The sequence below is a fragment of the Humulus lupulus genome, chromosome 2 (genome assembly GCF_963169125.1).
Source record: "Humulus lupulus chromosome 2, drHumLupu1.1, whole genome shotgun sequence".
NCBI lineage: Eukaryota > Viridiplantae > Streptophyta > Magnoliopsida > Rosales > Cannabaceae > Humulus > Humulus lupulus.
In genome coordinates this window covers 250,299,608-250,319,536 of record NC_084794.1, presented here as the reverse complement: position 1 = coordinate 250,319,536, position 19,929 = coordinate 250,299,608, and the positions used below count along the sequence as shown (strand labels likewise).

The 19,929-nt window shown below is 36.4% G+C and overlaps 1 protein-coding gene across 1 annotated transcript; it reads left to right on the top strand.

Moving 5' to 3' along the window:
* Positions 1 to 604: 604 nt before the first annotated feature.
* On the top strand, positions 605 to 7,623 carry LOC133819182 (increased DNA methylation 1-like). The gene is made up of 8 exons (XM_062252365.1): positions 605 to 3,231; positions 3,355 to 3,487; positions 3,597 to 3,685; positions 4,413 to 4,651; positions 5,061 to 5,147; positions 5,396 to 5,495; positions 5,608 to 5,818; positions 5,924 to 7,623. Exons 1-8 carry the CDS (start codon positions 1,006 to 1,008, stop codon positions 6,805 to 6,807), a joined length of 3,969 nt encoding a protein of 1,322 aa, XP_062108349.1. The 5' UTR covers positions 605 to 1,005; the 3' UTR covers positions 6,808 to 7,623.
* The last annotated feature ends 12,306 nt before the right edge of the window (positions 7,624 to 19,929 follow it).

The window sequence follows — 19,929 nt, the reverse complement described above, 5'->3', positions numbered from 1 at the left end:
GCATATAGCATTTTTATAGAAAATATTGATAAATGTAATGTGAATGAGAAAAAAAAAAATTATATTTTGGAAAAATTTCAACATTTTAGGCAGCTAATGTAGCCACTTTGGAGTTGCTGTAAGAATGTGAAATTCACTTATTACATAAAAAAAATTGTACCTAATTTTTTTTTAAAATTTTCCAAATCCATGGTAGATATCCTTGTCTATAAACTTTTACCACTCACGTTCAAACGCGTGCATTGTACATTCCTCGTTTTATTTCTTTTTTCTCCACCCTTTGTTGCGTTTTTGTTGTACGCGAGAATCTATAGTCTAAACTCTAGACCCAAAACGTACGATTTTACACTGGAAAAAAAAAAAGGGGGAAAAACAGCCACCAAACTCTCGGTTGCTCCAACTCAGATATCGCCACGTCAGCTAAGGTACACTTACGCGTGGGACCCATCTGATTTGGCCAGATCTGAACCGTTGGTGAAAATCAAGAGAGACTCGTGAAAACGATTTGGAGGGAAAAAAGGAAGTAAATAGATAAATTAATAATTGAAAAAACAAAGGAAAATATAAAAAGCAGAGTTTTTTGCGTTTTGGGTATATTTTACAAAACCGGAGGAGCCATTCCGAGATTTACAATTACACGAAAAAAAAAAACCCAAACCTTGCTTTTCTCTCTCCCCTTCGTCTCTTTCTCTCTCTTAGTTCTGCAAATTTAGCTTCCTGCGCCGGAAAATATCGGGTCGCGATCGGAATTATCGACAGGTGATTTTTCCGGGAACGGATTCGCGGAGTTTGACGGCGAGGTAAGATTCCGGAAAAAGATCTTCCTTGGCCGTTTCATTGTTGGTTTGTTTGTTGTGTGTAATTTGATTTGCTTTTCGAGAGTTGGTTTGTCTAAGGTTCAGATCTGGTAGATTTTGTTTGCCTTGTGGAATTAGGGTTTTCGGGTTGGGATCAAATTATTGAGAATTGAGGTGATGGAAGCAGGATTTTGAGAATTTTAAGGGGATGGAAGAAGGTGTAAGATCTGGAGGGTCTTCGGGGGTTGTGGTGAAGAACAGAAACTCTTCGGGTTGTTTGATTGTGAGAAGGAAAGGAGATGGATTGGTTGGTGGTGGGGGTGGCGGCGTTGGTTCATCGAGTTCTAGGAAGTCTTTCAATTCAAAGAAAGGTAAGAAGAGACAAAGATTGCCTTTGAGTGATTCTGGGTCTAGCGATGAGCTACTGGCACCCCCTCGTAGAAGGGTAGGACCTGAAACTATCCGGGTCTGCAATGATTTAACTGCTTTTGGAAAGGGCGCTGTTCAAGAAAGCGAATTTGGTAGGAAGAGGGAGAGGTTGGAGCGTATTCAGCATAGTGAGGATGGCTTTATGGGTGGAAATGGTTTTGATGAGGGTGAAAGAAAGAGAGGTAAGCTGGATGTGTTTGACTTTAATGAATATGATAGCATGGACGGGGAAATGATGCCTAGTAGTCTGTATGATGATGGCATCGGTTTTGGGGGAAGAAGGTTTGTGGGGTCAATGCACATGGCTCGGAGTGGTTCTGAAAGGGAATATGAAACTGGATCAAGCAGACGTGTGGTTGACAAGAGAAAGAGTTCATACTTCGAAAGAATAAGCAGCCGGGGAAATCATCCTGGTAAGGGTAGATTTGAGATCAATCGGGATGATGCCCAGGTAAACTTGTTGAGAGACAATTTCACTGGTCATCCAGATCAAGCCATTAGGCTTCAAGGGAAAAATGGAGTTTTAAAGGTGATGGTGAACAAGAAAAAGCATATAGGTGGATCACTAGATAACTATAATTTTCACAAAGCGGAGGAACGCATAAAAGTAAGGATAGAAGATACTTCTATGAAGAATGTTTTATCTCCCCCATTTTACTCAGAAGAAAAGATTCTTGAGAAGCCAAGTTCAGTTGTCAGGTTAGAGAAAAAGTCTACGAATTCAAGAAAATCATTACCAACTAAAATGACAAAGAAATCCAATTGGGATTCAGAGGATAGTGATACTTCCTTGAAGTCAGAACCAGAGACCGTGACAACTAATAAATCCATGAAGAGGGTGAGTTGTGAAGGTGAAGATGCTCCTTCATGTGAAAAGTTACATTCAAGCAAGATTAAAGATGGAAAAGTTAGACGTGGCAGTGGCACGGAGAAGCAAAAGTTGCGTGAACGGATAAGGGGGTTGCTTGTGGAAGCTGGTTGGACAATAGATTATAGGCCTAGAAGGAACAGAGATTATCTAGACGCTGTTTATATTAACCCATCAGGAACAGCTTATTGGTCCATCATCAAGGCCTATGACGCACTTCAAAAGCAGTTAAATGATGAGGACAATGAGATTAAACCCAGCTGTGATGGTATTGAACTTATACCTGATGAGGACCTCTGTCAGTTGACAAGAAAAACTAGGAAGAAGATGGAGAAGGAAATGGAGAAGGAAATGAAAAAGAAGCAAAGGGATGGAAGCGACAGTGAGAATGCAAAAGAAATCCGTGTCAAAAGATGTACAAATACGAAGCAAGATTCAGAAAGCATGGAAAGCATTAGTCATGACGAGAAACTAAGCTCGTTCTTAAAGCAGGGTGGCAGATCATTTAAGAATAGAATGAATGAGAATGGTTTGGTAAGTGTGAACTCAAATGGTCAGAATTCTTCTCATCATTTGCAAGATACTGGTGAAAAACTGGCCTCAGGATCCACTTCTAGTACGCTGCATGGAAGAAAAAGCAGAAAACTTGGAAGATGTACTTTGTTGGTTCGTAACAAGGGGCTAAATTCAGAGACAGATGGTTTTGTTCCATATACTGGAAAAAGGACTTTGCTTTCCTGGCTGATTGACTCAGGAACTGTGCAGCTGAGCCAAAAAGTGCAGTACAAGAACCGCCGAAGAACACGAGTAATGCTTGAGGGCTGGATTACAAGAGATGGAATTCATTGTGGTTGCTGTAGTAAAATTCTCACCATTTCGAAATTTGAGATTCATGCTGGAAGCAAACTGCGTCAGCCATATCAAAACATATTCTTGGACTCTGGTGTTTCTCTTCTGCAATGCCAGATGGATGCGTGGAATAGTCAAGAGGACTCGGAAAATATTGGTTTCCACTCTGTAGATGTTGATGGTGATGATCCCAATGACGACACTTGTGGTATCTGTGGAGATGGTGGGGATTTGATATGTTGTGATGGTTGCCCATCAACTTTTCATCAAAGCTGCTTGGGTATACAGGTAGTCTGAACATTAATTTTAATTTTTAATTGATTCTGCGGTTTAGTTATAATATATTAGTGTATGCGATATTCTCGACTTAAGACTTGAGGGAGTTTTTATGTATCTTAATCATCATTGCAGATGCTTCCCCCTGGGGATTGGCACTGTCCAAATTGTACGTGCAAATTTTGCGGGATTGCCAGTGAGAATGTCACTGATGAGGATGATATGACTCCTTCGATGCCCTTTACATGCAGTCTCTGTGAGAAAAAATGTAAGAATATTTTGCTTAGTTCTCTCTAAACATTTATCTTTCGTGCATCTGCTTATTTTGTTTGTTTTTTTTCCCCTCATCCCTTTTTAAAATTCTGGTTTGTATGTAGGTCACAAATCCTGTGCTTCAGATATTGACGTCAGCTATGTCGATTCCAATAGTATGGGCTCATCTTTTTGTGGGCAGAAATGTAAAGAGGTACTCCAGCATTTTATTTATTTAATCACATAACTCTCTCTCTCTCTCTTTAAAAACAAATGTTGTATTTGAATCACATCGACATCTACATTTCCATTATATGTATCCATGTGCTTGTACTTATGATGTATGATCTCCATGCTTGCGTATCTTTGTGTGTAGACGCATATAAACATGTATACCCTATTTTATATATGTATTTACCTGCTTAAGCCACTTAAACTCTTTTTTTTCGACAATAAAATATGCATTCACTGGAACCCGTATTATAAATGTGTTACCTGCGTAAGCCACCTAAACTATTTTTCTTTTTTGGACAATACAATACACATCCACTTAACCCTATATAACACAAACACCCACGCATCCACCCAACCACCTGACCTAGCCTGAAGAGGCTATGAGTTTAACCTTACGAGGTGCATCAGGGATTAGACATTTGGGTTATGGGGACTCGAGTGGTTTTGCTGGAGTTGAGTTTGAATTTGACAATAATAGGGCAGCAGTTTCATAGTAGAATTCTCTACCAAACTTTTTATGTCATTAAGTTCTTTTAGCAAACAAAGCATGTGCGCGTACATATTTTGCTTTTAGTGTGCTGATTCCTTTTACTTATTTATTTTTTGCAGTTAAAAGAATTTCTTCTGCCAAATTTTAAAAGTTTTGCTTTGTATCCTTATAAGAGATGTTTGACTTTGTATATATATTTTTTCCTCTCTTTTTTAAGCTCTTTGAGCATTTACAGAAGTATATCGGGGTCAAACATGATTTGGAAGGGGGATTTTCTTGGTCTTTCATTCGTAGAATAGATGAAGACTCCGATTTCGCTCATCGAGGGGTTCCTCAGAGAGTTGAGGGCAATTCAAAGCTCGCTGTTGCTATGACTGTTATGGATGAGTGTTTTTTGCCCATTGTTGATCGGAGAAGTGGGATTAATTTAATTCGTAATGTTCTTTACAACTGTGGGTAAGTGCTGGGTTTCATATTTGGTTGAAGAGCTGTTTTCTGTTTTTTCTAGCTTTTCAATTGTTTTGAAGAATTTAAGTTTGATAGTTTGGTATGTAAATTTGCTTGATTAATTTTTTCATAGAACATTAACTTAAATGACTAAAATCAAATATCGTACTTACCAAATTGGAAAGCAAGCATTTGGAATTACAGACATGGGAGAACATATTTACTTGAACTTTCTTTACCTAAACCCATACAACATTGATGTTTTATAAATTCCACCTCGATGTTCTTGGAAAAATTATTACTGTTTTTTTAACCATTAGAATTTTTCCATCTACTGTAGTTATAATAACCTCTATCGAATAACAAATTAATTACTGTCCTTCAGTATTTTAATTCTTCTACTATTTTGGCCTTGCAGTTCAAACTTTAATAGAATAAACTATGGTGGCTTCTACACTGCTATTTTGGAGAGGGGTGATGAATTAATTTGCGCTGCATCTCTCAGGTAGCGAGATGATTTTGACCATGCCTCTTGAATGCATATCATTTAAATTATGCATAAATGGGGTCCCTGATGTCCTAGAATTATTCTTTATTTTCGTAGGCATGCATAGGTAGTATAACTGTGTAAAGTTGTTATTACCCACTTAAGTTCTGTGATCTAGTAGAAACTCTCACCAGTATCATTTGATCTATGCATTTTGATGATGTAATATGAATATTTTATGAATCATGGTTTCTTCTGCTGGATAGGTTCCACGGGACTAAGTTAGCAGAGATGCCATTCATTGGAACTCGCCATATATATAGGCGTCAAGGGATGTGCCGTCGGCTTTTCTGTGCCATTGAATCGGTAAGTTTTTGTAATTTTTATTTATTTATAAAGCACCAAGAAAGATGTTTGTTTGTAGCTGCTTTTCTATTTTCATGTTAGCCTCTGATTTTTTTCCTCCCTTATTTTGAAGGCTCTCTGTTCTCTCAAGGTTGAGAAATTGATTATCCCTGCAATTTCTGAACTCACACATACATGGACAGTGGCTTTTGGTTTCACTCCTCTGGAGGAAGCACTCAAACGAGAAATGAGATCAATAAATATGTTGGTTTTCCCTGGGATAGACATGCTACAAAAGCTTCTTGGGGAGCAAGAACATGAGGCTTTCATGACTACCAGTAAAGGTTTAGTCTCCTGCTGTATATTGACTTTCCATTGACTTTTTTTTTTTTTACAGTTCTGTAGTTTTGATTCCTTATCTTTTGTACTTTTTTTACCCTTTATATTAGGTATGAAGCAAAGAGAATGCAAAGGCAAACCGAGTATAAAGCAGGAGGTGGCTGTTAAATCAGATATTGATTCTTCAACAAAGAGTGATCCTCATGGTGGCGATGATACAGATTTGCATCATTCTAATGACACAACTGAGGAAGTTGCTGGTGTGGAATCTGGTTCCCATTGTGTGGATGTGTCTGTTGATACTCCTTTGCTGAGTGGTTCGTTAAATGCTTCTCCTGAACATGAGAATCCAGATCCTATTGAAGAGACCACATGTTCTGACTCTCCTTCAGAGGCCAAAATATGTGGAGCTACATCTGACTCCAAAAGTCCCTCTAAACCGAGTCATGATGCTTTAGAGATGGAAAATAAACCTGTATCAGCTCTTCTTGAAAATAACACCGTCTCTTTATCCCAAAGTCCAGATGTTTCTTTAAATGAAACTTCTTTGATGAGCAGTTCCATTGAAGCTTCCTGTGAACTTAAAACTCAAGTTTCGCACGAGGGGACTATGCTGTCTGAATCTCATTTGGGGGCCAAATGTGATTCAGAAAGTCAATGCCTGTCTCCCCCTGACAGCGGTGTTCTGTTTAAGGAAGCTAATCAATTGGATTCTTCTCTCAAAGATAATACAGAGTCTTTGAACGAAGATGGTATGGATGATTCCCATGAAAAGAATAACGAGAATGCCTGTCTTGTACCTGCTTCCTTCTCAGGAGAAATCATAGCCGAGAATGCTTCTGAGGAAGTCCTGGAAAATCCAGACATCCCCATCTCTAGTTTTAATGGCTCTAATGAGAGTTCCCTGCTGATTAAATCTGATTTGGATCATCAAATTGATTGTGATAATGGAAAAGCTCCGGAAGGTGCTTCTGATGCAATGAATTGTGAGTAAAGTATTTTCCATTGCATTCTGTGGTAGTTACAGAGCTAATGAACTTGAAGGATCATCTGAATCTGCTTCAATGTATTTGACTTCAACTCCTTTGCCGAGCTCATCTTTGCCAATCCTTGCTCATCGTCACTGAACACAGAACATTTCATTCAGTCAACGGTTTTCAGGGTCTTGGTGCTATAATGTCAGATGACTCGCTTCAAATTTTATGAATAGGTAGTCATTCTTGGGGAATTCATTCACCCCCTTAGCCTATTTCTCGTAAAACACAATGATCCTGAAGACAATATCTTTTCCTTCTGAGTTCAAGTTTCAAAATGTGCTTCTGATGATGCCAGTTAAGTGGAAGGTGGATTTGCTGCTGGGGATACTAAGCAAGCATGTGGGAGCTTAATCTGTTAGGCCAGTCCTAGTCTGAATTTGCTGAATGTCGAAGTTCAAATTTCTTCTTTAATGTCTTGTCTGCTCACAAGTCACAATGAGTAGTTTGTAAGAAGGTTTTAGAGGTAATCCTGACCTTTGTTACTGCATCAGCGCAGCAAAGAGAATTCTCATGAAAATCGATTGTGATTGCCATACTTTCTTGGAAGCCACAAGAAGTGATTTCTTCAATGGTACTGTGTCAAGTAGCTAAGTTTCAAGAATTTAGTAAAAAATTGTGAAATTTTATGTTTGGCCATTTGAATACTTCTTAAGCTCAGGTCAGAGTTTCAAAATTTTGTAATTGGGTACTAAGATCTGAATAGGGATTCTTCAATTGAAGAAGTTCCTTCATGCATGATTGTTATTATTATTTATATATATATTTTTTTTGCATACGATTTGTTTTTATCTTGCCAAGTGTTTAAATAGACATGCAGATTGTATTAGACAGTGAGCAATGTTTTCTATGTATTTACTTGAATTGTTTAATATAAGCAGCTATGTTTTCTGTCTTGTGGAATCAAGATAATACATGGTACTTGTTCATCATGACTAGAATAAAATGTATAACAAATCATCTAAGTAATTTTTTTTTATTATTATAAATATTTACACTTTTTGTTTTTTTTAAGAAAAGTGGTTGAACCACAATGACGTAGAAAAGATACAAAGAAGAGTAGAGATTTTATCTGAAAGTAGCTTAAAAACTTTGAGGCCAACAAGAAAAGAGATGTCTCAAAAATTTAGATAATAATTTGTACAACTAAAACACTCAATTATAGAATTCGAGAAGTTGAGTCTAAAATCAAGCAAGAATCTCCAATTGATTAAGTTAAAAACCACCTGAAAATCAATTTACATTTCTAAATAACAAAAGGTGTAAGCAACTAAGAACACTTCTAATGGATGCTCTACTCTATCTTTTAAAATACTTCTCCAAAGTACACTTTTTTTTTATTTTACCTATAACTTTTACATTACACCATATATCAGATTCTTTATTTTTTTCTCTATATTATTTAAATACTATATTTTTAAATATTATCTATTAATTTTAAATATTTTCTTAAACTATCAATAATATCATAATATCTTTTAATATTTATAAAATCTATCCATATATCATATCACATAATTATATTATAATACTACCCATAAAAAAATAACAATACAAATTTATTAAAAAATAAAATATAATAATATTGTAAAATATAAATAAAACTTATTTACTAGGTATATAACTATATATATAAATATATAAAAAGAGAAAAAAAAAGGAGAAGAGCATATACATATATATTTGTGTGTTTGATTTTATGTGTTTGTGAATAGTTAATGCAAGAAAGAATATAAAAAATTAATATTATATGTTTACATAAATGAATAGTGTGTTATAAATATAGCTATGTACTATAGATGATGGTAAGTTTTTTTGAAGGATAAAACATCAATTGAAGACTCATTTTAGTATATTTTGGTATAATTTTACTTATTTAATTATTTTAAATCACCCGTTAGGAGTGTTCTAACTTTTCTAACCGAAAAAGAGTTCACGTTATTTATTTATTATGATATAAAATTATGAGTAAAGTATTTATCTAATATAATACAGCCAAAACAAAATTGACACGTGACAAGCCAAAAACAAATTGGCATGTAATAAAGTCAAACTAAAGTTGATGCATTACACAAGTCAAAACGAAATTGGCATATTGCTAACCCAAAACAAAGTAATTAGCTCATAACAAAACCAAAGTAAAATTGGCACAATAAAAATTCAACAGCACAAGACATAAAATAAAAGTTATATTATTTCATTGTATTAAGTTGAATTATGGCAGAAAACATAATAATCCAACGCAGTAATTAGAGAGCTAAAATCAATTAGAATATATTTAGGGTGCATTTAGAAAGTTATATTGTAATTAGAATTGATTGTAATTTGAGGTAATTACTAGATTTGACATGTTTGTTCAATAAGATAATTACATAGTAATTATGTAATTGAAGCTAAATGAAGTGTTCTAATTACACTTTAATTTTTATAGCCTCGTGAGAATTGAATGTAATTACTAAATATTATTAATTTTAAATAGTAATTATTACATAATAATATTTTAGGTGAAGTTTTTAATAGTTAAGGGATAGCTACATTTTTAGTGACATGCTATAATAAGTCGTAACATATTAACTTTAAAAAAGTTTATATTTTAAGAATTACATTCATTATTTACTAATATAATAAGTATGCAGTTATAATTTGTATAATTAAACATTCATTAATTTTTTTTATAAGCAAGCACCTTCAATTACATTATATTTTATGTTTTAGTCCTGTTTAAATACATAATTAACTCTTACACCCTATAGATAAAGGCAAATTCTATGGTGCACTTCAAAAAATGGAAGTACCGTGCACCTTAATAGACCAATTTCCTTGATCACACGTAAGAAAATTATGAAAGTTTACTCTAGGCTGACTTTCTCATGTTTGCAACAATTATTTCAACTATTGTATGTGGATTTATTCTTTTGTTTGCTCCATTAACTTTTTATAAGCTTATTTGTTTCTGGTATAGCTATAGCATAAACGAAATACTTGCTTATTTGTAGTAATTAAGTTGCTGTTTGGTAACCATTAAAAAAATAATTTTTTATTTATTTAATTAAAAATTTGATAATTAAATATAAAATAGTGTTTGGTAATTTTATTTTTATTTTTTATTTTTTAAAATTTTAAACAAAATTTATTAAATTTTGAAAATAGAAAATTTTCACTTTCAAATTTTTTTTAAATTGTTTTTAACTTTAGTTTTTTTTTCTTGTCTTCTTCAAATCACCACCTCATTTTATATTGCTAAACAAAACATAAAAATAAAAGTTATCAAACGAATTTATTATTTATTATTTTTAAAAACAAAAAACAAAAATAGTTATCAAACATATTTTTATTTTTTAAAAATAAATATAATATTTCCATTTTTGTGTTTAAAAAATTCAAAAACGAAAATTTTACCTAACACAACCTAAATAATTTTAAGTTTTCAAGCGAATCAAGTAATGTTATTTGAAAGAAAAAATATCAGCACTTTCTTATACGGAAATCAACAAATAAAAATAATTGGATTTGAACAAAACCCCAAGATCAATCAAGACCAATATTATCCAAAGATGCAATTTTATGCTTCATTAATGGAAAAGAAATTAAATCTAACAAATTCTACATCTTTCATTGATGCTTATATCTTGTGGAGTATTAGATCTCTTTACCCCATCTCTGTATTCTCCTCACAACTGAATATAATCAAATTTAGCAATCTTTTCTCTAATTACATTAACAGAAACCAATTTGTCTTCCTTTGGGATCTCAGTATGTGATAGCATAACTACAGCAGCTTCCATCTCAGTTTCATCCAAAGTTTGTCTCACCTGCAAAAAGATTCAATCAAATTTTAATCTTTTACAAGTCACATAATTAATTCATCAATCAAACACAACAACAAGAATTAAACGAATGAATCTTTACCATCTTCAATCGAGTTATGATTGTGTAAACTGTGTAGATGAGAGGGAGAGAGTATGATTAAAAAAAACTTAATTTTTTTAACTAATTACTAATTATAATTAAATTTTATTTTAAAAATAAAATAAATCTTAATTAGTTTTATAAGGAAACAAAAATTTAATATAAATAATATAGTTTTAGGTCACAAGTTACTATTAAATATTTTTAGTTAGTGAATTAATTACAACCATTCAATAACAATCTAATGACTAGAACTAATGTAACCATGAATGTGTACATATTTACCTTAACAATTAAGTACTCACCCATAAATAGGTATAATAACCTCAAAAATTATGACTTAACTTGAACTTATCAAATCTAAACCCAACTTAAAAGATAATTTTGAGATATTATATAAATTTAATAAAATCCTTATCAAGTGAATTGTTTTATAATAGTTAAAAATAAAATAATACTTTAGTGAATTAAAATAAGGATAAATACCTATTTGGTATCCTATATATTTGCAAAGTATGGCTTTGGTACTCTTTATTACTAATAATTCTCATGAAATATCTTGTATTTACAAAATTAGTATAAAATAGTACTCTGAACTCAAATTTAGTCAATAATTTTTTTAATGTGATTAAACTGCCATCAGTAATTAATTAATTAAAATTGATTTGAAAAAATATTATGATATGTGGCATGTTTTAATTGGTTCATGTTTGAATCAATATTGTTTGATTATGAATTTTTTTGCTGGGTTGAAGGTTGAAGAGAGTAAGAGAATATGAGTTTGAGTTTTTATTTTTCAGGTGAGAGAGAGAGAAAGAAATTGAAGATGAAGGTTTGTTTTTGTTGACCCTCGTTTTGGTCAACGACACGGAGTCAGATAAACGACAGGAGAATAGTACAAAGCTTGAACAAATAATCTAATGGAAAGTAAGAACACAAGGAATTATAGTGGTTCGGCCTCAGTGATTGGTAATGACCTACATCCACTTGATACTATTATTGATATTGAGCTTCAAAGGTGTGATCAAAGAACTAGGGTTCCTGAGTTTCACAGACCTTAGAAGGAGAAAACAATACAAGCGATGGATAATAGTAATGCAATTCGGAAAAAGATCAAAAGATCCCCCCTTGAGCTATTTCTTGTATATTTATAGGCTCAAGGAGGGTTACATGAGTCAATTAGTCATAATATCTTTCCTTAATAAACAGATCTTCAGGTTATAATGAGGAGATATTCTCGGATATCATTACGACTGTACAGATTTATTCATAAATAAACAGAGTATATGACCAGGCTGCTCGTATATAAAACTTGAACTTCGCATATGGAAATATCTCTGGTCGATAGGCGAGCAGCATCTCTGCCACGTGTCAAAAATTCTTGCCAAGTCATCAACAACTGTTTTTTGGATAAACAGTTTTCAAATCATTTTTAATTGGGAAATTTGACTTTTTATGCTTAATAGGGGGTTGTAATTCAAAAAAATGCTAGGAATTTTTATCATTACAAAATAATGCCAATTCATTTTAGCATACCCAAAATACCCCTATCACAACTATCTCCTCTCTTCCCTCCTCTCTTCCTTCTTCTTGTATCTTCCTCACTCTCTTTCACTCACCTCACCTCACACCGCCACTAAGAGCACCACAGTAGAAGGAAGTCGAGCAACCCCTACGAAGGAACCCCAACAAAAGCCATTTGTAGAGATCAATACCAAAGTAAGGGTTGAGAAATCTTGGAGAAAATTTTTATGGGTAAGCAATTTTTTCTTAAATACTTGGATTAGTGATGTTTCCTTTAAACTTTTTGGGCATTTCGAATAGATCTGAGCAATATTTGCACATTTTTTTGGTTTTTTCTGGTTTTTTGTCGATCTGCGTTTCTGGGAATTTTCTGGGTTTGGGTTGTGCTCGATGGTTGCTCGATGCCTACTCGATGCAGGCTCGATGGCACATCAATTTTTACGGTTGCATGTTGTTCTCGATGGTTACTCGATACCTACTCGATGGGTGCTCAATGGTAATGTGCATTATCACTATTTCATGCATGCTCGATGGTTGCTTGATGCCTGCTCGATGGAACATTAATTTTTACGGTTGAATGTTGTGCTCGATGGTTACTCAATACCTACTCGATGGGTACTCGATGGTAATGTGCATTCTCACTCTTTCATGCATGCTCGATGGATGCTCGATGCCTGCTCGATGGCACATCATTTTTTACGTTGCAAGTTGTGCTCGATGGTTACTCGATACCTACTCGATGCAAGCTCGATGGTAATGTGAATTCTCACTATTTCGTGCATGCTCGATGGAGGATCGATGGTCATATTTTTCAGCATCGTTAAAATACCATTTCCTACCATCTGTTTTTCAGCTAATTGTATTTGTGTTTTTTTATTTCAGGTTCTACTGTTTACGTATTTGTTTCTTACAACGACGTTTGGGAAACAGATGGTAGGAAATGGTATTTTAAGGATGCTGAAGGTGAAGTGATACCAGTAGAGAATGATGTCACTTACTTGCAACTACTTGACATACTGCACGAGACATTTCAGGTGGATAGAGAGGTGTGTGAATTAAAACTTGAGGTGCCATACGTATGCGGCGACCAACCATTTGCACCGGTTTAATTGAGGAATGATCGTCAAGTTCGTGTATTCTTAGGAATAAGCTTGAAAGAACGGATAGTCTTATGTGTGGCTCCAGTTAAGAAGAATGTCATATCAGATCCTTCTCCTAGTGTGAACAAAAAATACACGACCAATGTTGATCCATCTCCTACAGGTAGCAGTTACAAGCATCTTAGCGAGGTGGGCACTTTTGTTCCAGTTTCTGATCCGATGGCTACTATTCAGCTTGATATACCACAAGGAGGTCCCACAGGTGTGCTTGAGGCATATGAGTATGATCCCTATGTGAATGATGATCTAGTTGGTAATTTCTTTGAAGATAATGATGATGGTTCCGAGGATGACTCGTATTATAGTGCAGGTGTTTCAAATGAGGAGTTAGACATTTCCCAAGCCCAACAAGTAGAAGAAGAGTCAAGAATGCCTCTTGCACAGGCACACCTCCCTACTCAAGGACGTCGAGCACCTGCTCAAAGTAGTAATCAACCTGCTAGGACAGAAGATAACACTGGGTGGAGGGAGACAATTGTATCAAGAGAAGATCACACCAGATGGAGTGCCCCAATGTTTACAAAAGAAGATATTGAGGCACCTGCTAAAACCCATTCCTCATCATCTGGTGCACCAATGGGAGAAATATATGTTGGGAAGACTTTTGAGGACAAGATTGATTTAAAAACCAAAGCTGCTCTATTTGCAATGAAGAATAACTTTGAGTATATGGTGAAAAAGTCTGGTACTGACGTGTGGTGTATTACATGCAAAGATCCTGACTGTTGTTGGAAACTGAGAGGGAAAAAACTACCAATGTCCCCCATGCTTGAGATCACGGTATACAAGAGCGTACATACATGCTCACTAGAAGTGCGACAAAAAGGTCATTGTCAAGCTGCACCGTGGGTCGTTGGACGCCTCATAAAGAACAAATACGCAGTTGATGGGACCAGTTACATGGAAAACAACATAAAGGAGGATATGAAGAATTTTTTTGGTATTGATATGAGTTATGAAAAGGCATGGAGATGTAGAGAGAAAGCACTTACGTATGTTAGGGGGACATATGAGGATTTGTATTGCAAATTGCCATCCTACTTGCACATGTTGCAGCAAAAGAATCCAGGTACAATTAATGATTTTGTCACTGAAGATGGTCGTTTCCTATATTGCTTCTTTGCCCTTGGAGTTTGTAGGAGGGGATTCAGATTTTGTCGTCCTGTGATATGTGTGGATGGCACGTTCTTGAAGAATAAGTACAGTGGCCATATGCTATGTGCCGTTGCTTTGGATGCGAATAGCCATTTATATCCAATTGCGTTTGGGTTGGTGGATAGTGAGAACCATAACTCGTGGAAATATTTCATGAAGAAGTTGAAGGAAGCCATTGGGGACGTTGATGACTTGGCTTTCGTGTCAGATAGGCATGCTAGTATTATTCATGCTCTAGAGGCTGTCTTTCCTGATGCCTACCACGGCGCATGCTACCATCACATTAGTATGAATGTGAAAGCTAAGTTCAAGACTGATCACTGTCACAGTGAGATGTGAGCAGCAGCCTATGCATGGAAGAAAACCGAATTTCTAAAGCATTTTGAAAATATTAAGCGAATGGATCCTCCCATAGCTGCCTATTTGGAGGTAATTGGTTTCAATAAGTGGTCTCGTCCTTTCTTTCCTGGAAAACAATACAATATAATGACAAGCAACTACGCTAAAAGCTTCAACAATAAGACCAAGGATGTAAGAACCTTTCCAGTTACAATTTTTTTTGGAATTCATTTGGTTCACACTACAGTCTTGGTTTTTTGAACGATGTAGTGTGACAGAGAAGACTACCACCAAATTATCCACCCTGATGGAGGCAGATGTATCGAACAATGCTGACAAAGGAAGGTTCATGAATGTCTATGCCCTTAGTCAATTTGAGTTTCATGTAACTGGTGCAGACAGCGATGCTGAGGTGAATTTGATGATGAAATCATGCTCATGTGGGGTATTTCAGCTCATAGGCACACCTTGTCCCCATGCAGTTCCAGCAGCTATAGAGCGTGGAGTGAACCTTTACTCTTTGTGTTCACCATTTTACACCATTGAGTCATGGATGAATTCGTACAAAGAAACCATTTACCCAACTGGGAACGAGGATGACTGGATACTTCTAGATGACATTAAGAATATGGTAGTTGGTGTACCCATAGAGAAACAACAAGTTGGTCATCCAAAAAAGCCAAAGCTAGGAAGACCAAGGACAAACCGCTGGCCATCCGGCGGGGAAAAACCAGTTACAATGCATAAGTGCAGTAGATGTGGTGGTCGTGGCCACAACAAGTCCTCATGCAAAGCTCGACTTTGAGTTTATTTTTTGTTGTATTTTATTTAAACTTGAAGTTGAAGGTTATTTTTTGTTTTGTTTTTTTATTGTCATTAATGAACTTCAGTCGTTAATAAAAAGATGCTCAATACAAATTTTTTTCTTAATAACCTAAATTTTAAGCAAAGAAATATAACAAGAAGAGAATGTTCAATGTCTAACATTTTGATACCATAAGTCAACTGTCCATTTGTTTCTGAACAACTCCATGTTGTCATCGCAGATCGTGTGAAGTGGTAGCCTACCCAATAAGTGCTCGATGTGCTTGATGGCGTAGACACCACAATCTCCACTGTGAACGAAACATAAACTGCATTAGTAACAAAATCAACATAGAATTTAATTTAAAAAACTTGAATAAAAACTAGAATTTTGATTACCTGACTTTGGTTTGGGGTATTGAATCAACTGGCATGCGGTGCACATTGAACTCTTTGCATCTTTTAGCTCCAGGTGGAATCGTCAACCGAGGGTCGTCCTTGAAAAGTTGTGACTGCAATAAAAACGATGGGAACAAAGTAGACCATGACTTCATAAAGGATTGCAGTTTTTTATCACTTATCACGGTCACGTCTGAATCATAAACATTCAGAGTCCAAGTAGAAATGGAGGCTTCAATTGCAAACCAATGCGCTTGAAGGCAGTTCTGGCACCAATATACAGTGTCTACTCCCTTCCACGATGCCAGAAATTGATTGACAATTCCCATAATCATTGATATCACATCTGAATCCCACAAAAACCTTTTCTTATCCGCTTCCTTGGCATTCTGATATGCATCATAACGGGTCGGTACCACTTGTGAGAACATAATATTCATCACAACAGCATCTTGCCGATATGCCCCGGGATAGAACTGTCGACGCCTACGTAGCATATGTTTGGCCGCATCAATATGCTGCAAAAATGATAGGAAAGAAATTAATCAGCCTCTATCCATCGAACCCTTATCGAACCAAATTTAATGCTACTACAACCAAACCATCTGCCTCTATCCATCGAACCCCTATTGAACCCCATGAACCCAAACCATCTGCCTATCGAACCCCTATCGAAACCCTATCGAACCCCATTTAAAGCTACTAGAACCAAACCATCTCCCTCTATCCATCGACAAACATCGAACCCCTATCGAACCCCATTTAAAGGTACTTGAACCCAAACCATCTGCCTCTACCCATCGAACCCCATTTAAAGGTACTAGAACCTAAACCATCTGCCTATCGAACCCCTATCGAAACCCCATTGAACCCCTATCGAACCCCATTTAAAGGTACTAGAACCCAAACCATCTGCCTCTACCCATCGAAACCCCATCGAACCCACATCGAATCAACATCGAACCCTATCGAACCCACTGTTTATACCAGATAACAAATATTAATAAAATTACTTACCCCATCATCGATCCAAAACTGTGGTGTCTTCATCGTCAGAAACCAACTCGGACCATACACACCAGTGTGGACATTCCTCTTCGTCTTGTTCGGAATATCTCTAAGAAACCACTTGTCGACCGTCCTGTACTGTGTAGCAAGTGGCTTCTTCAGAGGGTTGAGGACTAATGGCGTGTCATCAATCGCATCCAGACGAGCTTCCTTTCTGGTTGGGTCGGTGTAGTCTTCAAATTCCTTAGGTTTGCATCTTTTCCTCTTGGCCAATTCAAACTCTACACCAGCAACATCCCCAAGTTCTATAATAGCAACACTTGGGGTCTTTGGATTTGCTGTGAGTACTATTGGGGGAGGAGTGCCTATGTCATGTACGACAAAATCATCTAGGAGGTCAAGTGAGTCAGAATCAGAATCATTTCGAAGATCTTGTACGAATGTCAAGATCTTATTGAAAACATCCATGATGACTGCCTGGTTCTTTAGGATGGTATCCTGATGACTCTCGACTCAGTCCAACCTCTCCAACACCTCCCGTAAATCAGGTTGATCAGGACTGGGGTGTACCGATGGGGCCGGGGCCGAGGGTGTGGGGCCGATGGGGACTGGGGTATCCTCATCATTAGGGCCATCAACAAAAATATTGGCTGCCTTCGCAACCTCAGCAGCTATCTCCGCCACCTTCTCAAAATCAGTGGGAGTTTCTACCTCTTCTTCTTGGCCCAACTCGGGATACAAGGGAGCATCACCCTCAGTCAGAGCGCTATAATAATCTATCTCTGAAGGCCGGGGCTTCAACATGGACAACACAATCAACTGCATCAAATACAAAGCATTAAGTTAGTTTGAAACCACCAAAGAATACTGTATTTTGACATAATATAGTAGAACTTACACTCGTCTTCTTGAATATCGGTGCAAGGTCGGCCTTCGAAATAGGACACTCCTTATTCCTCGACCAACTGAGCATCCTCGGAAACTGGTTTCCATGGTTAATACCATACTCATGTGCAAACTGCTGGATGGCTTCGTATGCCCAATACTACAATGCAGGGACATAACCATACAAACTATATTTTGCTTCTTTCTGTTTCCCCTTAACTTCCTCCTTCTCATAGTTCCTCTTCTGATGATGCATACTACAGTGCAATTTTTTAAAGCAGCCTCCAAATACATTATCTTCACTGTTTCTTCATCATTAAAGTACTCCTTGATTAAGCGGTCACTAGTCAAGTGTTTCTTCAAATCAGTCTCAGATGACCCGAAACTGAAGTTCAACCCCGTAACCAAAGCAAACTCGCCTCTACCAAATCTACAGGGTCTAGATCCCAAATATAAATGCAATTCATCCTCTTTGATGCACTGGATCTTGCGCAACATTAATTGATGTATGAGAGATGCAGAGAAGTCTAACTTCTCAGCCACGAAAAAATTGCTTGAAAGGAGATTCCTTCACCCTTTCTATCAACCCGAGCTCCTCAAACTTGTCCTTGATTGTTTTAAAGTAACCATTACCCCTATATGTGACTTGTCCAGGAAAGTGATCTGTCAAGGGAAAAAGAAGCTTCGACATCTGCAAAAAATAAAGATAAAAATAATACAGTTAAACAAAGTCGCGTGAAAAATCCATCAATAAACATACATGCAACCATCGAACCCTTATCGAACACCCATCGCACCCCTATCGAGTACCCATCGAACACCCATCGAACAACCCTAGAGCATGCATCGAGCCACCATTGAACCCAACATAAAACCCAATCCATTGAGCATGCATCTAATTTCTTAGGTTTAAACCTGGAACCCATAATGGGCCTACCCTATCGAACCCAATCGAGCATGCATCAAATGACCATCGAGCATGCATCGAATGACCATCGAGCATGAATCGAACCATGATTGAGCATGTATCAAATAACATAAGCACAAACCTTAAACCCCAAATGACCTAACCTATCGAACCCAATCGAGTTTGATCGAGCACCTTCTAACACCCATTGAGTATGCATCGAACCCCCTAAATGCCTACCCATCGATGCCCATTGAACCCCCCATCGAACCATCGAGCAACATAAAAAAAACCAGGCAAAAACTCACAGTCGTCTTTCAACATACCCATTCCAAAATACTCAAACAAAGCAGATCAATATGCTTAATAAAATGCGTAAAGTATGCAAGAAACAAAAAATGTCACAACATTCACACAAAAAATTAAAAAAAAAAACATACAAATAATCATATATATACACACCATATGCAACATTCACAACATTCAAGGGAAATTGAACTTAAACTTTGGCTTTAGTGGGTCAGGGACCGTTTATCAGAGGCGGAGGAGGGAGGTCTCGGGGAATCGACGCGGAGAAGAGACGCGGTCGCCGTGCGGGGTCTTAGGGAATCGACGAGGGAGGTCTCGGGCAGTCGACGGCGGCGGTTGTCGTGCGGGGACTAGGAGAATCGACGAGGAGGTTGTCGGTGGGGGGCAGGGTCTCGGGGATTTCACTGTGTACCGAGAGAAAGAGAGAGAGGGAAAACATAAGAGAGAAGTGGGAGGTTCAAAATGAGAGGGGTATTTTGGGTATGCTTAAATGAATTGGCATTATTTTGTAATGATAAAAATGCCTAGCATTTTTTTGAATTACAACCTCCTATTTAGCATAAAAAGTCAAATTTCCCTTTTAATTTTAAAAAAATTGTTGCTAAATCTAATTATTTTTTTATTAATTAAAACATATTTACAAATAACAAAAAGAAATCAAAATAAATTAATTTATTATAATA